This window comes from Aspergillus lucknowensis (assembly GCF_044049455.1).
Source record: "Aspergillus lucknowensis strain CBS 449.75 chromosome Unknown BJX67scaffold_1, whole genome shotgun sequence".
In the NCBI taxonomy this organism is placed as follows: Eukaryota; Fungi; Ascomycota; class Eurotiomycetes; order Eurotiales; family Aspergillaceae; genus Aspergillus; species Aspergillus lucknowensis.
The window spans coordinates 1,056,409-1,066,371 of record NW_027263545.1 but is presented as its reverse complement, the minus strand read 5'-3'; the positions used below and the strand labels follow the sequence as shown (position 1 = coordinate 1,066,371).

The following is a 9,963-nucleotide window of genomic DNA, read 5'->3' as shown; positions in this document are numbered from 1 at the left end:
GATAAGTCGGCTATCTTGGTTATAAAATGACGTGCCACATTTGATTGAATCAAGGAGGGAGAGGATGACCATCCTTGTCCGAAAACCTCGTACAGTACATCTGTTCTATCGAGCATATTCGCCGCGACGTTGAGCATCGTCTGTGTCTCTTTGTTCGAAGGTGGAGCTCTTCTCACACCTATCAAGCTCCGGCAGAAACTCGTCCTGGACACACAAAGTACGCTTAATCTGAAACCCCGACATGCCCCGATCCATCTCTCCACAAGTACATTCCTTTTTGATATCTTCTAAGAGCAATGGAACTGTCTGCATCATCCGAGAGGGCCTTGTTCTGAAGAAGGATTAGCTGAAGCACCAGCTTGGGGATTCGCTATCTGTACAGGAACAAACTGGCCAGCGAGGGTCGACACGGTCAATTTCAGATGGAGCCGCCATAATGTCTGGGGGTTTCAGCTCGGAGCAGGGATTCACACAAGTCTCGCTATACTGAGAGTTCAGCTTGCTGGCATCGTGCCAGGCATTATATCCTTGACTTTGACAAGTGTTGGAACCCCAGACCCTGAGCAATGCACGCCTAATTGAGACTCTGTTCTAATTTCTCGTTGTCTGCGAGCGTTGGATGGATGGGCTGGAGCAGAGCTTCAGCCCACGTTTCGGCAAATTCCTGCACAGCTCGAGCACGCAAGATGATGAACTGAAAACACGGACAAATACAGCGTATGTATTGTGTTTGGATAGGGCTGTTATTGCCGTTGGATTGTCACGGCTTGCGAAAGGCTGCTTTCACGCCCGGATGGACGGCGTCGAGAACATCTACCCCTACCACTATGTTCCTTCTCTCGCAGCCGGCGTCGTCTCCACCGTGTTCTTCTTCCGGTCTGGTCTGCGGCCGGCCACTTCAGACGCTCCGCCTTTGTTCGACTAACGACCTTGCTCTTCCTGGCTCTGGGCGCCATAATCGGGCTCGTTGGTTGGGCTGTCCGTATCTGGTCCCAACAAGTGCCCCTCCAACGACTCAGCATTCAAGACCCAAGTCAACCTGCTCGTCATTCGGATCAATTGGCTGAGGAACAGATAGATTGCGGCCGTAAAAAGAAACAGACACGGCGGCCAGTCCAGTACTCCCTCCTCAGGCCGAAGGCGTACCTTTGGATCTTCATCCCTGTCGATGTCCTTTCCCTTATCATCCAGGCGGCCATCGCCGGCACCACCGCCGTCCCAACTAGGCAAGCCGAACGGAAATCCAAAACGTGGTTGCAACGTTGTTGCTGCTGGTGTGGTATAACCTTCCTTCGAGATCGCCGCCATGACCCTGTTTCTCGTGTGCTTTGCAGTGTTCGGTTCATGTTCCTGCGCCGGTTGTAGATCGTTGACTTTGACTTTGGATTTGACTCCAAGTGGTGGCATCCCTGCGCAAACATTGCTTCTTCATATTCGCCATCACCTTCAGCTTGATCGGTCGTCATCTAGGTGCGGAGCATCTTTCGAGCGGTCCAGGCCGTCCAGGGATTCACGGGCTATATTTTTCATTCATGAGCGGTTCTTTGTCGTGCCGATAGCGCGATGAGATCCCTGGCTGCTGCAATCTTCAACGTGGTCGATACCCTGCCTGCGCGTGGGGGTCTAGAACAGCCTCCGGCCGACGAAATAGAGACTCGGCCGTTGGAGCTGAAACATTCGCGCAAAGGGACATGCAATCCTGGCATGCAATCCTGGCGAAGACGCACATGCGTGGATATGGAAGGAATGAGGGGGGGGGGGTGTCAGGGAAGTAGATACGAGGTTGGTGGTGTGGTGCGATGTAGCTTGGATGATTGGGCAGAAGCGGAAAAAAAAGGTTGCATTAGTGGTAAATACAGCAGATTCGTTTTTTGCAGACGAATAATACAAGTGGGTCCCACGTTCAGATAAGGTTCAGGATTGCCCCTAACAACCTCACCCTGCATAATCGGTCATCATCGCAAGCTCTCCATTGGGCATGCGACACGAGGCTTGTTTGGCCGCTCGTATGCTTATCTCGCATTCTCCACGTTCAGGGCTGCGCAGGGCGGATTCGCTCGTGACTCTGCGCAGCTGCAGCCAGTCGAGATTCCAGACCAGCCTAACACAAGGGGGCTAAATTAGCGCGTCAGGGAAGCTTAGAGTGCGGGTTGCAGGGTGAGTGAGTTGAGTCTCTACCGGAGAGAAGAGAAGAGACCAGGGCAAGAATAGGACCGTCGACAGCATTTTGATGTGCTGTCCTACCATAAAATAAGGGCATTTCCATGGACATCTGTTCGCGACAGCATCTCCGACGGCGATTCCTTGTGCCTTGATTCTCGCTCAATACTCCTCTGCATTATATAATCTAACAGACTAGTTATTGCTACTGCCCTTCACCATGCCTCTTATGATCAGCCCCGAACCGGCAGGCGACGACATCGCCGTCATTGGCCTTGCGTGTCGGTTCCCGGGCGAAGCCTCCGGGCCTCAGCAGTTCTGGGACCTCCTCTGCAAGGGACGCTGTGCGTACTCCGTGTTTGAATTCTTGACATGAGGACTAATCTTAGGCCCCAGCCGCGTACTCATCGGCGTCGAAACGGTGGAACGTGGACGCCTTCCACCACTCCAAGCGTGGCCGTCTAGGAACCAGCGTGACTGCCGGCGGCCACTTTCTTGAACAGGACCTCGCTGCATTCGACGCAGCCTTTTTCAACATTAGCCAGAATGAGGCATCGTCAATGGACCCGCAACAACGGCTGAAGTCTCGTACGAGGCCTTTGAGAATGCCGGCGTCCCCATCGACAAGCTGTCGAATAGCAGTACGGGCTGCTATATCGGCAGTTTCACAAGTGACTGGCGAGAAGCTCTGACTCGGGATGCCGAGGCCGCACCGATGTACACTTTAACCGGGGTGGGCTCGGAGTTTCTATCGAACCGAGTGTCGTGGTTTTTCAACATGAAGGGACCTAGTTTGACACTTAACACGGCGTGTTCGTCTAGTTTGGTGGCTTTCCACCTCGCCTGCCAGAGCTTGCGAACACGCGAGTCTAGCATGGCGATTGCTGGAGGTGTCAGCGTACACTTGAACCCCGACTTCTTCATGTACCTTTCCAACCTAGGGTTCCTAGGGCAGGACGGCCGGTCCAAGACCTTTGACGCCAGTGGAGACGGATACGGACGTGGAGAGGGATGTGGAGTCATCGTGCTCAAGCGCGTCGAGGACGCAATCCGGGACGGCGACAACATTCGAGCCATTGTTCGTGGAACTGGCGTCAATCAAGACGGCAAGACCAAGGGTATCACCCTGCCTAATGCTGTCGCTCAAGCCGAGTTGATCAAAGCCACATATCAATCGGCTGGCCTCGACATGGGAGACACTCAGTACTTCGAGGCTCACGTAAGAAATCCCTATCTATACAGAACGTCCCAATGAAGAGATATTAACATTGCCAGGGTACTGGAACACAAGCTGGTGACCCAACCGAGTTGGAAGCTGTGTCGCTTACCATCGGGTCGGCACTACCTGCAGGCAAGCAGCTCCTGGTCGGGTCTGTGAAACCAAATGTAAGATCATGATCATCGCGACTTCGTGTATATCTGGGTTACTGACTAACCTCTATAGATTGGCCACCTCGAGGCCAGCGCCGGTATTGCAGGTGTAATCAAAGGAGTGCTTGCACTAGAGAGTGGACTCATCCCTCCAAGCATCCTCTTCAACACCCCCAACCCCAAGATCCAATTCCAGAAATGGAAAGTTGCTGTCCCGACCACGCTGACTCCGTGGCCCGGCGATGGCGTCCGCAGAATGAGTGTCAACTCGTTTGGAGTCGGGGGAACCAACGCCCACGCGGTCCTGGATGGGGCAGAGCACTACTTGCGGGAAAGGGGGGGCTCTCAGCCTGCGAGAATCTCCGACAGTAAAACTACTGGCCTGGCTAAAGATTCTCCGCGCCTATTTATGATCAGTTCCCATGACCAGGACGGTCTGTCGCGTCAGCGAGAGTCCCTCGCCAAGTTCATCCAGACTCAGGCGAACAGCATCCCCAAGGCTAAGCAGGACAACTACCTCCATCGCCTTGCCTACACCCTGAGCGAGCGCCGGTCCGCTCTCCCATGGAAGACCTGTGCTGTTGCCTCGGACCTAGAGGAACTCGTCCAGGAGCTTTCTGGCTCTGGCCCATCGGGTCGTTTCAGTGAGTCACCCAGACTGGGCTTCATATTCACCGGCCAAGGTGCGCAATGGGCGCGAATGGGAATGGAGCTACGACGCTTCGACGTCTTCGAATCCTCGCTTGAAAGCGCCGAGGCCTTCTTCAAGCGCCAATTGAACTGCCCCTGGTCCGTCATCGAGGAAATGGAGCGCATCGACGGAGAGTCCAAGATCAATCTGCCCGAGTACAGCCAGGCTCTCTGCACCGTGCTCCAGGTCGCCATCGTCGAGCTGCTCGCTTCCTGGGGAGTTACTCCCACGGCTGTCGCTGGCCACTCTAGCGGCGAGATCGGAGCCGCGTACTGCTTGGGTGCGTTGACCCGCGAAGACGCCTGGACAATTGCCTACTACAGAGGTATCCTTTCGGCGCGCATTCCCGAGTTCCGTCCGGACCTGAAGGGGTCCATGATTGCCGTTGGCTTGGGGGAGGAAGAGGCCGAAAAGTACATTGCCCGTGTGACCAAGGGCGCCATTACAGTTGCCTGTGTCAACTCACCGTCCAGCGTTACCGTCTCGGGAGACGTAACCGGTATCGACGAGCTTCAAGACCTCCTTCGACAAGACGCGGTTTTCGAAAGAAAGCTAAAGGTCGGAGTCGCCTACCACTCCACCCACATGATGACTATTGCCTCGCAATACCTCGACGCCATCGGTGGCATCGAACCCACTGAGGAAGGCGAAGACCGCAAGATGTACTCTAGCGTGTCTGGAGAATACGTCGAGGCTGACGAGCTGGGCGCCATGTACTGGGTCCAGAATCTGACCAACCCCGTGCGCTTCTCAGACGCAGTCCAGAGCCTCGTTCTTCCGGTCGACGAGTCTGGCCAGCGACAGAAGAAGGCCGCAGTTGATATCCTGGTGGAAATCGGTCCCCACTCTGCCCTCGGCGGCCCGGTCAAGCAGATCCTCAATGAACTCGGAGTCAAGGACGTAGACTACAAGTCCGTTCTTTCTCGGGGCAAGCATGCCGCGCAGACGGCATTGCAGTGCGTTGGAAGCCTGTCCGTCCAGGGTGTAGCTGTCGAAGTCAAGGAGATCAACCAGTACCACGCTGCCCCCGTCTCCCTGACACCACTGCACGACCTGCCGTCGTATGTCTGGAACCACTCGCGGACATTTTGGGCCGAGCCGCGAGTCAACCGAGAGCACCGCATGCGAGAGCATCCCCGCTACAGCCTGGTCGGGGCACCGCTTCCACGTATGAGCGAGAACGAGCGTGACTGGAAGGGGTTGATCCGGATCTCCGAGGAGCCCTGGGTCCGCGATCATCGCATCCAGAATCTGGTGTTGTATCCTGCCGCAGGCTACATTGCCATGGCGATTGAAGGTGCGCGACAACTCGCGGACGAGAGCCGGATAGTCGCTGGATTCAGGTTGCGTGACATTCAGATTGGCGTAGCGGCCACGGTCACGGAGGATGCGGACTTGGAAATTATGCTGCATATGCGTCCTCATGCGCACGGTACGCGCGACAAGGCATTCACATGGTGGGAGTTCTCGATCAGCACCTGCGCAGCCGGTCAGGAGCTGCGACAAAACTGCGCCGGCTTGCTGCTCATCGAGTACACTTCTGGTGCAGGCTCCCCCCTCAGCATCGAGGCGGAGATTGCCGCCATTGCAGCGTCTGAGCGATATGCTGAGCTCCAAACGTCCTGTACCGTACAGGAGGAACCCAAGAAATTCTACGAAGACCTGGCCGCTCTGGGTCTCGAATACGGACCTACCTTTAGTACCATGACCGAGATCCGGCTTGGAAAGGGCGCTTCATGCTGTACGGTCGAGGTCTCTGGCAACGGATCAACCGTCGTCCCCCCGGCGTCGATTGGCAAGCCGTACATCATCCACCCGACCACCCTCGACGCAATGTTCCATGCCGTCTTTGCTGCGTTGAAGGGACCTGGTGGAATCCTAAAAGGGGCCATGGTTCCCAAATCCATTGATGAAATCACCATCGCCGCCGACATGGACATTGCGGAGAAATCCCTCTTCCGCGGATTCGCGACTGCGGCGAAGCACGGGTTCCGCGAAATCATGTCGGATGTGCACATGCTCGATGACGGCCTGAGCAAGCAGGCAGTGTCCATCAGAGGCTTCTGCTGTGCCGACGTGGCCGGTGCTGTCGACGTTGCTGACGCCGGCGCAGACGCTGTCAACCTGTGCACCACCACTGCCTGGTTGCCGGCCATTGAGCTTCTGTCTTCGGAGCAACTCCAGAGCGTTGTCGACGATCTGGCTACGGATGCACCAGAGCTGCAGTTGTCTCGCGCCAAAGCACAAGGGGTAAGCCACTCGAGTGATGGAATGTCAATACAAACTAACCTTTCTTTTAGCTCGTCAAACTGAGTGTGCAAACGACGCCCGGACAATCCGTCGTGGAAATCAGCGAGACCGGACTGCCCATCCTCGCCGACGGTTCCGGAGTCAGCGCTATTGACTCTCTGTTCGACTACACGATCGCCAGCAATAACGCCGACTGGCTCAAATCTGCAGAGGAGCAGCTCAAGGCTTCCAACATGCAAGCCAAGTTCACAACCTTGGACGGGCAGACCCTGGCAGAAGCATCTTTCGATATCGTCTTGGCCACAATTGCGGCAGGCGATGAAGAGATTCAAACCATACTCAAGCAACTGTCGAAGCTCGCAAAGGCGGGTGCAAGAGTTTGTCTGATCGAGCAGCTCTCTGCAAATGAGGCCGAGCTACGCACGCACGCGCAGTGGAGCGAGCTCCTCCAAAGCTACGGCCTGCAGGTGCAATTCACCTCCTTCGCGGCGCAGTCAAGCTTGACAGTTGCGGCCTTGCCCAGCACTGAGGCGGGGGCAGTCGTGGCCGACGAGGTTGTCGTCCTCGAGGCGACGAACCCAAGCCCTGTCTCTCAAGCCATCGCAGCTGAGATTACCGAACAGCTGCACGCAGCATCAATAGCTTCTTCTCGGACGACTCTGGCAGACTCACTGGCCACCCTCAAAGGCAAGCGCTGCATCTCCCTCCTCGAGCTCGAATCGTCCGTCCTGGAGGACCTCTCCCAGGCCAACTTTGATGCTCTCAAGGAGATTTTGCTGTCCACCTCAAATCTGCTTTGGTTTGTGGGCTTTGAAGGTCCAGCGGCCACCTTGATCACTGGTCTCGCGCGCAGCATTCGCAATGAGATCGCCGGTCTGGAATTGTGCACGCTGCTCGCTCCAGTGAGCTCCTTCAAGTCACCAGGCGGATTGGCCTCAGCTATCGTCACGGTCGCAATCTCGAGCATCCGCGACAACGAAATTCGCGCCGAGAATGGGGTTCTTCAGGTCAGCCGCCTGCTGGAAGATGAGTCCCTAAGCAACGCCATCGCCGGTCTGCAGCGCGGCGAAAAGGTCCTCGCGCCACTTTCTCAGACGGGGCGACCGCAGAAACTTGCCATCCAGAATCCCGGCTTACTCGACTCGCTATGCTTCGAACTGGATGAAAGCCTTGAGCAGGATATTGGAGAGGATGATGTTGAGATTGAGGTGCGCGCCAGCGGAGTCAAGTAAGTACCTCTCACCAACCCCCAACGCAGCATTGACTGACTCTCGGTCCAGCTTCCGCGACGTCATGACCGCAATGGGCCAGATTCCCGACGAGACGGTTGGGCTCGAAGCCAGCGGTGTCGTGCGTCAAGTCGGGGCAAATGTGACCAAGTTCCAACGAGGCGACCGCGTCTGCTGTCTCGGCCAGGCAGCACACAAGCCTCTGATCCGAGTGCCAGCCGTGCAATGCAAGCAGATCCCGGAGGGCATGTCCTTTGAAGATGCTGCCACTCTACCCATTGTCCACTATACCGCTTACCACGCCCTTGTCAACCTCGCTCGCGTCCGAAAGGGCCAGAGCATCCTGATCCACGCTGCTGCTGGCGGTGTCGGACAGGCTGCGATCCAAATCGCTCAGCATTTCGGAATGGAAGTCTTTGCCACAGTCGGATCCGAGCCGAAGAGAAAGCTGATCAAAGACGTTTACGGCATCCAGGACGACCACATTTTCAACTCTCGCGACGTCAGCTTCGTCAAGGGTCTCCTCCGAATGACCAAGGGCCGCGGCGTCGACTGCGTGCTCAACTCCCTTTCAGGCGAGATGCTCCGGCAGACCTGGTACTGCCTCGCCCCATTTGGCGTCTTTGTCGAAATCGGCCTGAAGGACATTCTCAGCAACAGCGGACTGGACATGCTGCCATTCAAGAAGCATGCGACCTTCTGCTTCTTCAACCTGGATAACATTGCGAAGATCAACCCGCAGCTCATCGCCGATATTGGCGACGGTGTCTTTGACCTGCTCCGTCAAGGCGCCTTGAAGCCCGTTTTCCCTGTGACCGTGTACCCGGTGTCGCAGATGGAAAGCGCCTTCCGGTTGATGCAGGCCGGGCGCCACCAAGGTAAGCTGGTCCTCTCCTACAGCCCCGAGGATGTCGTCCCGATGCTTCGTCGAGCGGATGACGCCCTCCGACTGGACCCCAATGCGACATATGTCCTCGTCGGAGGGTTCGGGGGTCTGGGACGCAGCTTGATCCGCATGTTTGCTGCGAGTGGTGCGCGCCATCTCGCGGTCTTTTCCCGGTCGGGGGCAGCCTCTGCTGCTGCTCAAGCGTGCGTTGAGGAGACAGAGAAACTCGGCACGCAAGTCCATGTGTACCAGTGCGATGTCTCGAATGGGGACGCTGTCAAAGAGGCGGTCGAGCAGATCCAGGGAAATCTTCCTCCGATCAAGGGCGTCATCCAAGGCGCAATGGTGCTCCGCGATGTGCTGTTTGAGCAAATGACATACCAGCAGTGGGTGGAATCGACGCGGCCAAAAGTGCAGGGAACCTGGAACCTGCACGAGTACCTGCCCGCAAGCCTGGACTTCTTCATCACACTCAGCTCGTTCGCTGGTGTGTTCGGTAACCGTGGACAGGGCAACTACGCTGCTGCAGGCGCATACGAGGATGCACTCGCCCACCACCGTCGCAGTCAAGGTCTCAGGGCAGTGACCATTGACCTGGGAGTGATGCGAGACTCCGGAGTCCTAGCCGAGCAAGGGACGACGGCCAACCTAAAGGACTTTGATTCTTTGGCGATCAGCGACGCGACATTCCACGCGATGATCAAAAAGGTGATAGTGGACGAGCTGTCTGGCTCGTCCACTCCGCCCCAGATCACAACAGGCATGCCGACGGGCAAAACCGTCCAAGCGGCAGGCATCGATCGGCCATACTTCTTCGACGATGCTCGGTTTTCGATCATCAGTCAAGCCGGGGCGCCGAGCGGCGCGAGTGCTTCTGGCGAGGTATCAATCGAGGCCCAGCTGTCACGGGTGGTCTCGCGCGACGAAGGGGCGCCGATCGTACAGGAGGCGCTGGTGAACCGAGTCGCCAAATTCCTGCAGACGTCTCCGAGTGAGATCGACCCCAGCAAGCCGCTGTACCACTACGGAGTCGATTCGCTGGCAGCGGTGGAGATGCGCAACTGGGTGTTTAGGGAGATCAAGGCGGAGGTGTCGCTGCTGGAGGTGATGAGCGCCAGTCCAATTGCACAGTTGTCGCAGGAGATTGCAAACCGAAGCAAGCTCTTGAAATGAGAGACCAGAATAATAGGTAGAAATGGGATGTTTTCCGATGAGATTTGATACGGTACTGACGGAGTGTTGTCGAATAACCAAACGTAAAGTAGCCGTAGTAGCTGGGATCGGTCAGATGGATGAATGATCTTGTAGCAACAGTTTAAAGTGTCTCTATCTGACCTCCACGATGCTCATGCCAGGTTTCTTGCTTCTTCGAAGAA

At 56.4% G+C, this 9,963-nt stretch overlaps 2 protein-coding genes across 2 annotated transcripts; one reads left to right on the top strand and one right to left on the bottom strand.

Moving 5' to 3' along the window:
- Positions 1 to 921: 921 nt before the first annotated feature.
- BJX67DRAFT_376419 (uncharacterized protein) lies at positions 922 to 1,407 on the bottom strand (the record flags this gene model as incomplete). Its single annotated transcript, XM_071031872.1, has 1 exon — positions 922 to 1,407. One exon carries the CDS (start codon positions 1,405 to 1,407, stop codon positions 922 to 924), a length of 486 nt encoding a protein of 161 aa, XP_070891598.1.
- Positions 1,408 to 2,380: 973 nt separating this feature from the next.
- On the top strand, positions 2,381 to 9,813 carry BJX67DRAFT_386899 (type I polyketide synthase; the record flags this gene model as incomplete). Its single annotated transcript, XM_071034150.1, has 7 exons — positions 2,381 to 2,504; positions 2,557 to 2,743; positions 2,800 to 3,379; positions 3,436 to 3,546; positions 3,605 to 6,472; positions 6,523 to 7,700; positions 7,753 to 9,813. The coding sequence occupies 7 exons, from the start codon at positions 2,381 to 2,383 to the stop codon at positions 9,758 to 9,760; spliced, it is 7,056 nt and encodes a 2,351-aa protein (XP_070891597.1). The 3' UTR covers positions 9,761 to 9,813.
- Between the last annotated feature and the right edge of the window lie 150 nt (positions 9,814 to 9,963).